Source organism: Alosa alosa, chromosome 22, assembly GCF_017589495.1.
Source record: "Alosa alosa isolate M-15738 ecotype Scorff River chromosome 22, AALO_Geno_1.1, whole genome shotgun sequence".
NCBI lineage: Eukaryota > Metazoa > Chordata > Actinopteri > Clupeiformes > Clupeidae > Alosa > Alosa alosa.
Window position 1 is genome coordinate 10,798,700 of NC_063210.1, and position 16,704 is coordinate 10,815,403.

The 16,704-nt window shown below is 40.6% G+C and overlaps 1 protein-coding gene across 2 annotated transcripts; it reads left to right on the forward strand.

Annotated features, from left to right (window-relative positions):
• Positions 1-433: 433 nt before the first annotated feature.
• Positions 434-16,609, forward strand: LOC125287061 (glucagon-like peptide 2 receptor). 2 transcript variants are annotated; one of them, XM_048232473.1, is made up of 18 exons: positions 434-545; positions 647-744; positions 2,742-2,839; positions 3,013-3,211; positions 4,151-4,343; positions 4,424-4,637; positions 8,201-8,297; positions 8,441-8,545; positions 9,042-9,163; positions 9,752-9,858; positions 10,035-10,191; positions 12,925-13,084; positions 13,354-13,414; positions 14,396-14,462; positions 15,118-15,206; positions 15,314-15,452; positions 15,616-15,657; positions 16,023-16,609. In XM_048232473.1, exons 6-18 carry the CDS (start codon positions 4,542-4,544, stop codon positions 16,392-16,394), a joined length of 1,614 nt encoding a protein of 537 aa, XP_048088430.1. In that variant the 5' UTR covers positions 434-545; positions 647-744; positions 2,742-2,839; positions 3,013-3,211; positions 4,151-4,343; positions 4,424-4,541; the 3' UTR covers positions 16,395-16,609. The 2 variants fall into 2 exon arrangements, with proteins under 2 accessions (XP_048088430.1, XP_048088429.1); XM_048232472.1 differs by lacking the exons at positions 434-545; positions 647-744; positions 2,742-2,839; positions 3,013-3,211 and having other exon boundaries at positions 4,068-4,637.
• Positions 16,610-16,704: the final 95 nt, after the last annotated feature.

Genomic DNA, 16,704 nt, shown 5'->3' on the forward strand with positions numbered 1-16,704 from the left:
TTTCAAAGAGTTCTCTCATGTTTACACCCCATGCTAGTTAGCCAGTGGGGGCGCGGAGCCATTTGCCAAACTTGTGCATGTTTGTGTGAACGCATTTGTCATATTTACTCAAGGAGATTAGTGTCACACCTGCAATCCATTCCTGTCACTTCAGAGCATACCAAAACGTCATCCTAGTATGACATAATTGGCTTCCTTTGACACCATTTGTGATTATTAGCAGTGGTGGAATGTAACGAAGTACAAATACTTCGTTACTGTACTTAAGTCCACGTATTTGTACTTTACTTAAGTAGAATCTATATAGTGCATACTTTTGACTTTTGCAGAAATTATCTGTACTTTTACTCCGCTACATTTCTACAACACCATCGTTCCTTTTTACATTACATTTTATGATCAGTTTTTTTTTCTCTTTGACAAACACGTTTGTTTCACCAGGGGGCTGGGTTGCTACCAAAGATAGAGCACTACGTGTCCAGCTTCTAAATATTTGAAACTAGTCTAGACCAGACAAAGCGTGAGCTTGTAGCCATCTGCATACGGTAGGCTATATTCACCAGACCCATGGCTATACTGGACATGCAACTGTGTTCTGTGCCCTGAGCATATGCTTGCCTTTCTCTGTCTATTATCTGCAGCGTAGGCCTCCTCTCCGATGAGATTGCGAGTCCGCGGAGCAGCGAAGTTACAGGATATGCCCATGCGTCTGTCACACGTCTGATCATTTGCGGCACATGAATGGTAGACTATAGAACCGCTGTCCGAAAAAAACTAAAAATGTTCCAGATTAAAATATGTCTTAATTGTGTGATTAAAGAGGCATAGCCTACATTTGGGGGGTAGTAAAGTGAGCGCTCATTCAATGTTTATGCGCGTCTGCGCAAGTGAAACTGAACCTTATATCATAAACCTTTCTCAACAACTTTTCTGTTCAATCTGGACCCGCAGAATTGGCATGATCCACCGGACGTTTCCCTTGTCTACCCCGATAAACTTCAGGCTCTCGTGTTTTACTGAATGATACTTAACTCAGCAGATCACACTAGATAACCAGAATTAGTCTCCAGAATTGTAGTCAGAATGTAAACTGGGCCACGGATGGTAAGCACAATTACATCAGCTTAAAACTATCTAGCCTAGTATAACCTAAAACTAGCTTTATTAAAATGCCACACCTCATAGGCTACTGATTTTTTTTTATTATTAGAATAGGCCTATAGATATTAAGATAATAAATCATTATGCAAGTACTTTTACTTTTAATACTTAAAGTACATTTAAAATCAGGTACTTTTTACTTTTACTTAAGTAGAGATCTATATAGTGCATACTTTTGACTTTTGCAGAAATTATCTGTACTTTTACTCCGGGTGTACATTTCTACAACACCATCGTTCCTTTTTACATTTACATTTTATGATCAGTTTTTTTTCTCTTTGACAAACACGTTTGTTTCACCAGGGGCTGGGTTGCTACCAAAGATAGAGCACTACGTGTCCAGCTTCTAAATATTTGAAACTAGTCTAGACCAGACAAAGCGTGAGCTTGTAGCCATCTGCATACGGTAGGCTATATTCACCAGACCCATGGCTATACTGGACATGCAACTGTGTTCTGTGCCCTGAGCATATGCTTGCCTTTCTCTGTCTATTATCTGCAGCGTAGGCCTCCTCTCCGATGAGATTGCGAGTCCGCGGAGCAGCGAAGTTACAGGATATGCCCATGCGTCTGTCACACGTCTGATCATTTGCGGCACATGAATGGTAGACTATAGAACCGCTGTCCGAAAAAAACTAAAAATGTTCCAGATTAAAATATGTCTTAATTGTGTGATCATATAAAGAGGCATAGCCTACATTTGGGGGGTAGTAAAGTGAGCGCTCATTCAATGTTTATGCGCGTCTGCGCAAGTGAAACTGAACCTTATATCATAAACCTTTCTCAACAACTTTTCTGTTCAATCTGGACCCGCAGAATTGGCATGATCCACCGGACGTTTCCCTTGTCTACCCCGATAAACTTCAGGCTCTCGTATTTTGCTGAATGATTCTTAACTCAGCAGATCACACTAGATAACCAGAATTAGTCTCCAGTCAGAATGTAAACTGGGCCACGGATGGTAAGCACAATTACATCAGCTTAAAACTATCTAGCCTAGTATAACCTAAAACTAGCTTTATTAAAATGCCACACCTCATAGGCTACTGATTTTTTTTATTATTAGAATAGGCCTATAGATATTAAGATAATAAATCATTATGCAAGTACTTTTACTTTTAATACTTAAAGTACATTTAAAATCAGGTACTTTTTACTTTTACTTAAGTAGGGTTGGGATTGTGGTACTTTTACTTTTACTAAAGTAAATATTTCTCTGCTTATTTGTACTTTTACTTAAGTACTGAGTTTAAGTACTTCCTCCACCACTGATTATTAGTCAAGTTGCAGATGGCGTGCTCTGGATGAGAAGCAACTCCCCATCTTACATCATAGAGACTGGCAGAACACTGTATGCGGTGCATCTGCATGCTGTTATCATTCATTCTCATTGTATTTAAAGAGCAATCTTGAACAGTGATAAATACACATGCCATGGCCACATTTGCCCAGGGATGCTTTTATTTAATAGGCATCCATGTTATAAATTGACAATTGTTTCCTAATAGAAACACATCAATATGATTACTGTAAACCACAATGAGAAGAAGATAATTTTGCTGGCATCTCACATTTCACAGACCAGCGACTGGACGACAATGGATGCCATCTCGCCATCATGACCAGTGCACTTTATTGGATCATGTAGATGGATGACCAGTCAGCTGTCCTCATATTGGTATCTTCAGTTAATACAATACAATTTAAATAATACAGTCAAACCCTTGCTGTTCTCAAACCAATCATCAAAATATAATCTAGTTGACTGTTATGACAATAGCATATGAATATGGGATAATTATATTATATAATATGATGTCATAATGATTTGATAAATGCTTAATGTTGCAGGCTGCAGAAATACTGGTTGACTGTTGGGTTGGGCTCTATTCAAGGTCTCTTGTAACTGGATGTTTTTCTTTGGCCTCCGGAAACCTTGGCTTGCTCAGTACAACCGAAATTCAACGGAATCAAACATTTACATGCTGAAGACAGAATAGGAATTGTTTTTTTCTTTGTTTGGTGTTGGGCAAGTGATCTTTTCTTAATGGTATGTTTCCCCATCAACTGTACTCCCTCTCATTCTCATTAGTAAATAAACTATGTCAGCGCCTTCTTCACTTCTAAGAACTACCACTCTGGCTTTTGTATGTAAACCAACCTCGCCCCTCTAAACTGGAAAGAGCTGCCCGCCATGTGTTGTGTATTGTTGTGAGGCGTTTTCGTTACATGAGGTACTGGCTTTGGTGTGAGTGGAACGGGCTCGATGGTGTTTTATGCCCCCAACGTCGTCTTCCAGGCAGCGCTGCCACCGTCGACTTAAAGGCACCTTACCCTAACCTTAACCCATACCTAACCATTGCGCCTTCCAAGAAGACGCCTTCCTTGGAAGACAACGTTGGGGGCATGAAACACCAAGAAATGTGGAACGGTCAGGTCAGCAAGACCCCTTTGTGGACACAGATTCAGTTTACACAGAGTTCAGGGCTGTCACTGGAGGCGAGATGGGGGGGTCCTGCTGGAGATGGAGGGCTTGCTCTGGGCAGTAATGTACACTGCAATTCAGTTACCCTCCCTAAAATGGTGGCAGTTTGATGCTCTTAATCTTACTTTGGATATTAAGGCACCATAGACTATAGTGTCAGACTCTTCTTTATTTCAGGGGTGGTAAATGTATTGCATTTTATCTATTTGCTTGTTATTTATGTTGTAAGATCACAGAATCTAGACCTTGTTCATATATAACAGTTTAATTACATATATTAAATATAACACTTATTACTGTTTTATTCCTCATTTAAATCACAATACAGAAAAATGATAGTACACACTGCTGTTGCTTTTACTACTTAAAATAATTCCAGGTGCATGGGTGAAGAAAAGCTACCACCATAAAACAGTCCACTGATTTGTAGTTGGGAGCTGTGGTGTACATTTTATGACCTGAGAGCCCTTCCCTTTGATGCTCACTTCGCTTACACTCACAAAGTTACTGTGCTGGCCTGCGCTCCTTATCTTGATTGGCTGGGGAGGAGGACTGGGCGAGGAGCATGCAGTGAGTGAGGCAACACAGGCGTTGCCTTTCTGTGGATGGACAGGAGCAAAGAGCACAGTTCCAGACACGCTCAAGGACTCCTTTTCGCCATTCTATTTTGGTTTAAGAAGAACTGGCATTGGTAGTGGTGGGTGACATTTTTTGCCCCCCTTATACATTGAACATCAAACTTTTTTCGCTTCCCTAAGCATACCTTATGTTTGTCAGCACATTCCGTTTGGTTGCCAAGGAAACTTCGGTGGGCACGACAGGGGCAGGTGGTTCCCGGGATGTAGAGCAGAGTTGCATGGTTCTCTATGCCTTGTGTGCATGTAAACAGTGAACCATGGCCACAGGTTTGTCATCCTGGCTGAACGGAATGCTTGGGACTAAGAGGACCATCCTATCTTCCCTTCTGTTCCTGCTGTGCAGCAACACACATGTAAGTCTCTCGTGGTTTCCCACGTTTCTTTTCTTGATTTTTGTATTTAAAGCTACTGTTTGACGCGTTTTATACCATTCTGCGACCTCAGTCCATGGGGTCCAAAATACTTAATGACCAAGGAAGCCCTTTAGACAGAGAGGAGCCTTTACGCCACTCCAGATGGGATGTTTACGCTGGCCACGATTTACTTTTTAGTGACAAATAAAAACTAAGATACACAACCCTTTTGACTTGTGTAACTAAGATAAACTTCTTTTCACTTAGAAATCTAGTCCAGTCTTAAATGTATCTGTGTGCTTTATTAAGTTTGTTATCACAGCTGCAAATGAAAAGAACGGCGCACTTTATTTGTCATTGATGAGAGATTAAGGTTGTTTAAATACAAAGTGCTTGACTAGTTGACTAGCACTACTTGAACGGAGCTATGGTGATTTACAGTGGAAAATCTACCCAGTCAAAACTTACCAGTGGCCACCAAATTCACATATTTGCCCAGCAGCATTTAGTGTTTGTCTTTGCCAGAGCTCATTAGTAATGTCTCCCAATGTTTGTTCTGTGTTTGTCCCTGTGAATAGCTCTCTACTTTAATCTGGGTTTGAAAGGGTCGTATATTTTTGTTGTGGAAAAATGAAAAAAAAAAAACGTAGAGTATGTCATGTACAGATGTATCACATATACAGTTTAAAAGATGCTTGATGCATAGTGTACGTTTTGGCATGGAATTTTATATTTAAACGTTGCATAAGTTTTAAGTTCAGCAGGTGCACCCATCCTTAATCCTGTTAAAACGAAACCAGCTGTAGGTCACAATTTATTTCGAAAACCAATAATGGAGAAAATTCTCTCAGTGTATGTGCAGCCACATGTACCATGCTGCTGAGGAAGTTTTAAAAAGAGCAAAGATCTCATTTGAAAGAGAGATATGAAACACCATTTGGTAAAGTTAAATACCTGTCAACACTACCGTTTTTCCCGGGTTTCTCCCGTATTTCAAGATCATCTCCCAGCACCCTCCCGTTTTGTTATTTCTCCCGGAAAACTCCCGTAATTTGCATGGCCATCATTGATCCATTTAGGTTGCCAGATTGTGTATGAAATACACCCTACACGTACACGATCACTTAGTTTCAATTTCAACCGTTTTGTCATAGGCTAAAACCTGGCAACCCAAAACCCAAATAAGGAAGTGGGTGCCGACTGCGCAGCCTGAGTCTCGTCGTAAGCAAGAGGTCTAGTTGTATGGCCTACTCCAGAACTAGCTGTTGTGAAATTGTTGGGAATTTAATTGATTAACACATCACATAAACTGTTATTGAGTGTTGTTGATACACTGAACTTGTGCCCAAATCCGGCAGCAAGCAGCTTTGGAGTTTTGGAAGTAGGCTGCAGGCAGCGTGGATACATAGGCTACAGTAGGCTAACTGGCATGCGTAAGGTAATGGTAAGGTAAAAGCAACGACCGAAATGCAGTGTTGAAACACGTGTATGAAACGTATTAAATATGCAAACACAGATCCGGTATAAACACTGACCCCGAAAAAAATCTCCCGTTTTTGGAAAGCTAAATGTTGACAGGTATGACCTGAGGTACAAGTGGCACTTTTCCTGTATATGAAAGTTGTGCTGTGCAGTATATGAGACAGAATGTTATCATAAATCAGTGGACTCCAGGAAACAGATGTGTCATTTGTTTAATTTCTGTGGAGGTGCTTCCTGGATAAAACCCAGTCCAAATGAAGACATTCGTTCAATATTTATCTAGCTTTTGACGTAATATAGAGGAAAATGGACAACGGCTGACACTTATCATCGCATCTGTCAAAAGTAGGCACTCCTAAAAGTCCTCAGAAGGAAACCTATACGGCAAAAAAAATATTAGCTCACTCATAGCCCAGTAAAGTCATCTTGTTGCTTTGACTGTGTTGAGTTGTGTCAAGTAGTGTGAACTAGTGTCATGTTTATAACCCCTAAACTTTATTTATTTATTAACATTATGACATTATACACGTTCATATAACTTCACTTAGACAACGCAAAAACATTAAGTTATTTTGGGGGTGCCAATATTTTTTTTACAGTCGTGAAATCTCAAACTATTTGAAATGAAGCCACCTAACCAATTATAATATAATTATTAAGATATTATATAGAACATATTATAGATATTTTTTTCAATATTCCCCACCTCTGAATGTTTACTTCCATTACTAGTGTGCAGTAAGACATGCTGTAATGCTTTCTTTCAGATATAAATGATTTTGGACACTTGACAAGAGATTTGTAACCCAGGAGACCTTGATTTACTGTTGTTTTAAACAACACTAAACAGAGTGATGTAAAAGCATCACTTACAACACTTGAGCGAGGATGGGCACTTCTGACCACCTCATTCAGCACAAGTTTGTATCAACTTGTCCATTCCACTGTGTGACGGATTAGAAACAAAACCATGCTATTATATTCATAAGACAGTCAGCTATGACATCCAGCAGCCTTGTTATTAGGATTATGAATTAGCTTCTGGCAACAATTAACTTTGAAGAACAACCATCTTGTGATATCAAGTTAACTTTCAACAATTCAGTGATGATAGATCTGTATTTTATCCCCATTGACGTTATAATACATTTTCTCTCAAAAACACATTGGTGTTGTGCCTCACATTCAACAAATTTTCCATTTGGAGCCATCACGAAAAACATTTCACGCCACGACACATGGAGGATTCAACAGGTCCTGTGTAGATCATATGGATTGCTAATTGCCGCTTACTGTAATTCAATATGCAAATCTGTCTATTCTCTTGTTAGAGCTCATGATGACTGCTATCTTACTGTATTCACTAGCTGGCCTTGGACAGAGGGACTGCAGTCCAGTTTCACCCCCTCAGCACAGGCTCTTATAGTCCACTACAGTGGCCATTCTAATTGTGACATTTTGTTATTACTTATTGAAGCACTTACAGTAATAAGGTCAGGGTTTCTGATACCAGTCATCTGCTGCACTCTCACTGACTAAGCTCCTCCAGTAAGTTGCCTCTGGGTGCTACGTGGTCATGGTTAAAACTCAAGGTGACCGCGTCTTTGTGGTCATTGCAGGCACTGTAAGCCTGAACACGTCTGTCAACTTTAGGACTTCCCCTTCCATCTTAGTTTAACAAAAACTAAGTGAATAACCTTGCAACAAAGGCTTTCTAATGTGTTTATAAACATTAGGGGTGGTATGTCGTCCTTTTGTATCACTATCCAGCTTTTTCCATACTCATTCATCCTGATTACATTTGCACAGCTCTTAGTTAGTGCACCTGCTGTGTACTGAAGGCTTACATTTACTTCATGTGAACCTATGAATTGGAAGGCCATTAAGAATTGCACCAAAATTAGAATGTATGCGTGTGTATGTTTGCATGTGCTCGTGAGAAAGGGAGAGTGCATGTGTATTTGTGTGTGTGTCTCTCTCTCTCTCTCTCTGTGTGTGTGTGTGTGTGTGTGTGTGTGTGTGTGTGTGTGTGTGTGTGCTTCCTTTAGTGTTTATGGCTGGTTTAATTGTACTTTTTGTAGGTGATGGGTTCGGATCTGGATACTCTCATAAGATTGCGTACTGAGTATTGGAAAAAATGCAATGACTCATTATCAACCCAGTTTCCCACACAAACTGGTGAGTGGTCTAAGATATTTTTAAAGATAAATACTGAACAAATAATATTGCAATATGCAATACTCCTACTTACATTCCAAAAGTACTGAGGCAAAATTTGTAATGCTGTAACAGCTGAATTATAGTGAATTCTGTCTTGCCAGGAATCTTTTGCAATGGGACATTTGACACGTTTGTCTGTTGGCCACATTCAGCCCCTGGAAATGTCTCTGTCCCCTGTCCTTCCTACCTGCCCTGGATCAAATCAGGTCAGAATGACAAAACCTCTTGGTGGCAAGGCAAGACAAGTCAATTTATATAGTACAATTAACACACATTAGCAATTCAATTACAGTAGATACAAGAACATAGAAAAACTAGAAGGGCACTATATTAGTGATTAGAGAGTGCAAGCATTTATTGGCACAATTGTCTCAATGCAACCTTTAAACAGTCAGCGATCATATGCAATCTCAAGCCCATAATGTTTTTTGTCACATTCAGCGAACATCTCCTCACCGCCATCCTGTGAGTACACTGCAAAAATAACCTGGTCTCTGTAGGCATGCCCAGGCTCCAAAATGTATAAACACAAACAAACAAGGATCATGTGCAATCGCTGACTACCTTTAATGTGCAGCTTTACCTGAATTCCTCTGTCCTTGCCTGGCCTTGTCTTCCTTGATAGTTGAAGGCATTTTACATTCCAAATGGAAGTGCAAGCGGATTGTGTGGCTACACTGATTTATTCCCATCTCACTGCAGATATTTCAAGAAGAGTATACATGGAGTGTTTGCCAAACGGTACTTGGCGGAGAGAGAAGAACTCTACCACAGTGTGGCGAGAAAAAACAGAGTGTGAAGATCATCACTACTACAAGTCAGCGGTGATGTTCCTAGACACTCCCAGAAATCATTTCATGAGCCTCAAATAGGACAGCCATTCAGACCTTCATCCCAAGGCCTGACCAGGGAATTCCTCGAAAAAAACATTCAGCATGCTTAATGCTTGAACCTAGCTGGAAACACGTGGAGCGAGAAATAATGATGCACTGATGAGGTCTGATAGGGGTGGTGGTAGCCTAATGGTCATGGAGCTCGGCTAGCAGGCCAGAAAAATTGTGGCTTCAATTACCAGCTTCCACTGTTTTGCCCTTCATTCTATTAAATTTAATGAATTTTCATAAATCATTTTTATGAAATCTTATCATCTGTAGAACCGTAACTGGTTTTTTTTATTTGATCTATCTTTACTCAATCAAAACATTAATTTGATTGATATTACCAAAATACAATCAAATAACATGACTTTTAATCATTTTAAAAATGGAAATATAGTGTTTTGGAACCAAACTCTTTATAATGTAACTCGCTTTGGATAAAAGCAGCGGCTTCATGAATAGGCCTACAGTAAATGTAAATGTGATGGCATGTAATGGAACCTTAGGCATAACACAAAGTGTCCACTCTCACAGGAGGACGAGCGAGTCCGGCACTCTCACCTGAGGACAACTTCCATAGTGGGATACTCGCTTTCTCTCTCTTCTCTTATCATTGCTGTCATCATTATGGGGAATCTGAGGTGAGAACTGAAGGCATATTTAGTTAGCTTCAGTTTACATAGTATGCAGAGTAAACTGTAAAACATATTTCGGAACTGAAACGTTACGCTGTGTAGTCAAGTCCCATTCTATTCTCAGTAATCTCATCATCATAACTCCACATATAGAAGACTTAACCTCATCTCTTCTCTCACAGGAAGCTTCACTGTACGAGAAATTACATCCACTTGAATCTATTTGTGTCGTTCATATTGAGAGCGATGGCAACAATGACACACACAATCGTGTCAACAACAAAGGCATCCACATTTCCCAACAATGAAATGGGATGGAACACCTTTTCAAACTCAACGGTACTGTCATTCTCATATAAGTAAAAAAAAAAGTCAAATCTTTGCATGTCATTTTCTGTAGAAAAGAAAATTCACATGCTTTCTTAAGTTACATTTCACAGCCCTAGCAAAGTACACTACAAAAAAACTAAGTGTTATTAATCTTAGGCTATATTAAAATAAAAGAAATCCTGTTGGTATTGTTTGTAGTAGGTAGTATAAAGAGTCTTACGTAGCGATTTCTCGTAAAATCATTCAACTTATCTTTAATAAGTTTGACTTATTTTAAGACGTCTCATCATGAAAACAAGCAAAATACCAGTGCATTAAGCAATTTTGTCTTAAAAACAGGCACATTTGGCTGCCAGTGCATTAAGCATTGGTGAGATATTAATGCCTTTGGAGGACAAACACAGAAGAGACTTGCACAGTGACCAACAGACAGAGAGCTCCTAATCCTTGCTCCCTTACACTCCACCGTAGCATGTTAGTGTGTGTTCGAGACCCATGGCAGGGCATCATCATGCAAACTGCAACCATTTCAAAGCTGAATAAACAAAGCTCTGTTATAAACTTATATTAAAGTACAATGGTTGGCGTCATATTTTGCCATAAAGAAGCCACAACATCTTTCACTTCCTTTGTATTTGCATGGCCTCATTGTTTAACTACTTTGTATGACTGATGGACTTTTTCGAGGAACTTTTCCAGGCTACAATGGAATATGGAAAGTAGCAGTAGGCCTAGTTTGCATTTTACCTTTATAATGCTGAGTCTGGAAATGCATAGTTTATCTTTTATTTCTCTGCATTGTGTAGGCTACACTCACAAATACATTACATAAACAGAATACAGAAACAGGAAAATGTCTCAGATCCACTGTTTATTGCGACTGCAAGATTCTAACTTACAGTTCTATCATGATAGCACGACTATTCTGTTGTGCTATATGTGACTATCCGTGCTGTAGGCCTACACCCCAAATCAACATGACTTCTTTGGTTGAAAGATTACAGAAGCTAGTTTAGCTGTAATGATATCCTGTGTGACATACTATCACCAGTTAATACTACTTTCCACAGTAGAATCCGCATTTGAAAGCCTGTTAGGCTACCAGTTGTAGGCCTACTGTAGTTGCTAGTTTGTGTGTTTATTTTACTTTTACACTGCGTGATGAAAAAGCTTTGTATGTCCCTATTCTTTTACAACGCACAAAAAGGGCAAAAATGTACATGCTGAAGGGTAAAGGGAATATTTTTAGATGTTTTACCCTAGCTTTTTGGGGTATGCATTGGCAGACTCCCCCGATAACATGAACACGCATTAACGACTTGTTCTACAACTACACAATCAACTTCTTCACTCACCTCATATTTTCATGCATGTATGAAATCACGTCCTCCGAATGCATTACACTAACGATGAGTAGACATGGACATTTATACCGGGCTAGGATTTTGAGTTTAACGTTAACAACCCTTTTCCCAGTTTATGAAGTTGTGCGTCTATGAGCAAAGTAGACATATAGACGCACAACTTCATAAACTGTATGATATGTTGCCTTAGGCTACGGTAGGCTAATGCAGCTACTGCTAGAGAGACTAGATAGATAGATACTTTAGTCATCCCCAGACGTGTAACGTGAAGTCGTGCATGGATGTGATGTCTCCGTCCTGCAGGCGGTAGCCAGAGTGCTCTCAACTCCGCTGCATGTGTGAATAAACAAACGTCCCCCCCATGTCCCCGGTATAACGTTATTGTTGGGTCCTTAGAAGGTATTTGAAATTACCAAATGCAAATGTCATCCGAGGGACCTGACGGTGACGTCCCCAGAAAGTCCTGCACCGGACGTCACGCAATAACCAAACGATAACTTGCTCCGGACGTCAATAAGGTCACCGGAACGTCCGCTAGAGAACATGACGTTCGGGACCAATCGGGGACGTTGTGAATGTCGGCATAAGGTCCGAGGGACGTCCCGTGTTTGACAGTAGCGCTACTGTGGTCGACGTCGACACACCCGCTCGCTTGTCAAACATGCGTGTCAGATAACCCCCCTTCGGTTACAGCCAATCAAATGACAGTTTCTTTCAGCTTACTCTCGTCCTGGCTGTCGGAATCGGCCCAAATAGCACAAAGGAGTTTGATAAAATTTTGGTGGAGACAATTTTGTCATCTCAAAATAATGATGGGGACTAGTCACCATGGTCCCAATCTAAACCTGTGCCCATTCTTGCTTAAGATAAGTAAAACTCTTAATAAATCAAGACAAAATGATCTTATGGGAGAACGCTAGGTGAGTGGCTCTCTCTCAAACCGCATAGGCTACTTCCGTCAGTACACTGCTAGTGTGCACTGAGCGCTTACTTGCATTGTGTGTTGTGTCCCAATATATGCACTACAGTATACTTAAACTAAGTATTTGAAGTGTGCAAGTAGGTGGTTTGAGACAGCCAGTGTCTTTATACTAAAAAATAATACCGACTACAATTTGATCTTAATATTAATAACACTTATATATATTTTTTGCAGTGTAATTATTTAGCCTACATTATCATGTTCAACAGAATATTATTAGGCCTACACTGCTCATCTGTAAATTAAATATGCAGTAGATGTAAACTAATGAAGTGCCATTATGCAGTGTCTCAATGTTGGACTAATAGCTTTAAACTTTCCCCTTTACAATTAAGGGATGTGTAAAACAGATTTCATATCTGAAGTTGCTGACTTATAATAATTGACACTCCCTAGATCTCTGTTATCTGCAAGGCGTCCCGAGTGTCCATGGAGTATTTTGTGGGGTGTAATTTCTTCTGGCTGTTGGTGGAGGCGATATTTCTCCACACACTTCTCTTCACCGCTGTGCTGACCAAGCGCAGGCTGCTGAAACGCTACATGCTCATTGGATGGGGTAGGTGTTCCTGGGCGGTCCTTGATTCCTATCTAACTTGACCAGTGTGCTAGCTAGTGTGCCACAAGTAGGGGAGATCTTAAGCATTTCCCTTGACTCAGAGTTAGGTCTAGAGTATGTTTTTTTTTTTTCAACACAGACAACTGCTTTCGAATGTTTGAAGATGATCAAATTTGTTTTGTTTCTAGATTTGATTTCTTCACACTTTATCTGAGTGTATTCAAGACTGTTGACATGCCTGACAGCATATTATTATGTATTTGTTTTAGGGACTCCGATGGGCTTCATACTACCATGGATTGTGGTAAAGGCACTCAATGAAAACATACAGTAAGAATTTGCCATTATCTTTGTGCATGCTTCTTGAGTGGAGTATCAGCTGGTATCATACTTTATCTTAGCACGGTTCCTGATAATTGTGGTGTTCCACATTCAACCCAGCAACCATCTCTTCCTCAAACGTTACCCAGCTGATTCATATTCCCATAGAACAACTTTGCACATCAATTCCTTGCTGTTATGTACATGATGATCTTGTATATGTACTCTTCCATGTGAACAGTTTACAAAGAACACATACAACTCATTAGAATAAACTAGTACATTCAAATAGATATACACTATACCAGGGGTGTCAAACTCATATTAGGCAGTGGGTTAGGTTTGTTGGAATGAGACCTCGTGTGGGGGCCGTCATGGTCATTTTAATTTCTCTGCATTGGTATCAGATTGTTGTTTGATGATATACTCCTTTACTATTCCCACTTATGAGCAAACAAGTACAAATCATCTACTGACGTCATATCCTGTTCTTTCTCTTTTGAAAGACCCTACTTCCATACCAGTTTTTTGGCCTCTTCCTTCCTGAGGATGGTTTGTAGTGCTAGGTTTAATCAATTTATCACTGAAATTGCTTATTACAAATTGTTGAAGACAGTTGGATGTGAATATCTTTTCCCTTTCCAAAACATCTGGGGGGCCGTATGAAACCTGCTGGCGGGCCTGATCTGGCCCCCGGGCTTTATGTTGGACACCCCTGCACTATACTTTTACCACCTGCAGACAGAACGCGCAGAGCTCTCCTAAAACAGCCATCAGTCATACTGTAGGTGTCTCTATTTAGGCTAAGAGAGCAGACACATGTACCCTTTTTGTTAAATATTTCTTTGGGCTTTGACATTACGTTGTGATGGACGACAACTGGTGGGACAAGCTAAACAAAGGACGTACAGTAGCCCGTGCTGGAGCGGGTTTTTTGAAGCATATGTTTGTGTGATTGATTGTAATGCATGTGGACTTCTCCTTTTGAAGCTGCTGGGTGAACAAAAGCCGGCTGATCTGGTGGATGATTAAGGGACCTATAGCAGTAGCCGTAGTGGTGAGTGGAGACATTTAAAATCCCAGCTCTGCATCTGGCGCCACTGATCTCTTTGCTGTAAAAAATATCTTCAGTTGGTTTGTCTCCCCAGTACCACAATATGAAATCTGTATGCAATCATAAACGTTTTCTCATTACTACCACATACTTTAGCTGCAGACATCTCTTAGATATAGATTTTAGATATTTGATATAGATACACATATTAAATACATTTTAGAAACAATTGGCCTATTCTATAATAGTGTTTTGCAATTTTAACATATGAAAGTATACTGTATGCATGACCTAGTTTTTTAGAATGCCATTGATTTCACGGCATACGGCCCTTGCTATCTTGTGACACGTGATGTTGTACAGAAGCAGTCACACGCTATCATGAGCCCGCTCAGTGAAATGGCCATGGCTATGGTTCAAACGTCTGCAGAGAATCAGAAAATGTCAAGTACACAGAGATAGGCATCAGCATTACACACAGAAACACACACGTGCAAATGTGCTTGAGAAGATATTTGGAATGACTTTCCATTCCGAGAAATCTGCAGCAGACAGTTGTATGAATTCATGGCTATGAATGCTTTGCCCGTTGGGTCTTTTGACATGAAATGAGTGCTGCCTACTAATTGTTAAATCTTTTTGAAACCTTTTATCTTAGGTGATTTTTTGCATTTTCCTGAAAATTCTGAAACTCTTGCTGTCAAAATTGAAAGCAGACCAGGTGAAATTCACTGACTATAGATACAGGTATTGCTGCATCTTTTTCAACACCTACTCTTTTTATATACTTAAAAAAGTATTTTTGTGAGATAAGGATGAACACCATTTTGACATACTTACACATGGTTTATCAGCTTAGCCAGAGCAACTCTGGTCCTGATCCCATTATTAGGGATTCATGAAGTAGTGTTCAACCTGATCACAGATGACTACATGGACATGAAGCAGCGAGACATCCGCAACTTCATCAACATGATTCTCAGCTCTTTTCAGGTGAGAATGCCAAAGACAGGCCCAAGATCATGCCACTTCTGACACAACACATACTGTAAACAAGAACATTGCTGGCAGGGTGAGTGAAATGAATGGACGATTGCCACTGGCGTATGGGTCAGGTTTAATTTCCTCTAATAAACATCTTCCATCTTCCTTGTAGGGTTTTGTGGTGGCTGTGCTCTACTGTTTTCTAAATGGAGAGGTGAGGTCATTAATCTGGCTGTCATAACAACAGATATAAAAGGACAAATGACCCTCATTTAATACTGAAAACAATGTCTCATAATCAACCTGCCCCTGTGATAAAGTTGTTGCCCCTGTTGTTGTTTCAGTAATCTAAAATGACTTATCACTGGGCGTCTGCATTTGCAGTCAATACACATTTATCTTCCTCCAGTGTCCTGTTGCTGTGATGTAATATCTTGGTCTATGGGGCATAGAACGAGTTGCACTGTAGATAAGCATGTCATAGATGTTGCAGTATAATGTAATATAATGGCAAGGTTACAGTATATGGTGTACAAAACACAAGGCACTGTACATAAGTGTGTCTCGTTTTTGTCCCAGGTGAGGGCAGAGCTTAAGAAGAGGTGGCAGCTGTTCACCTGCACCCATCACCTAGATATGCACAACTGCGTCCAGGGCATACACCCCAAATACCTGTGGAAGTGCTCCCAAAGGTCCGCGGTGGCCCAGTCGTCTGTGGACAACAGCGAGACCTACCAGGAGGGCGGCGCTAGCTGCGGTGGTGGCGGCAACAGTGGGCTGACGCACACCACGCACCTCCTGCAGGTGCCGGCTCAGTGCGGGAGGAACCCCCAGTGGGCTGGCCGGGTCACTGCCCTGGAGTTCTACCCGCGGAAGAGCCTCTCGAGCAGCGACGGCGAGATGACGCTTGGGGAGACCATGGAGGAGATCCTGGAGGAGAGTGAGTTTTGAGTAGAGTGGACCCGCCCACCTAGATCCTCTTTCAGGGAGATCTAGTCTGGAAACCCATGGTTTATAACCGTTTCCCTCAGACAAGGAAAATGTCAGGCCAATCAGCGATGAGAGGGGAAGACAAAATCGAAACTTATCGTGATAAACAGAAGCAGCAACACCTGCAAACGTCAAAAAATGCAGTTGGAAAAATGCAGAAATTTATTTACAGCACAGGTAGACCCGCATACATTGTTTCCTGACTGCTGATGCTGTTTATTGTCAGTTTGTAAAGTATAGGCGAAGTAGGAAGTAACGTTAGGAATCTCTG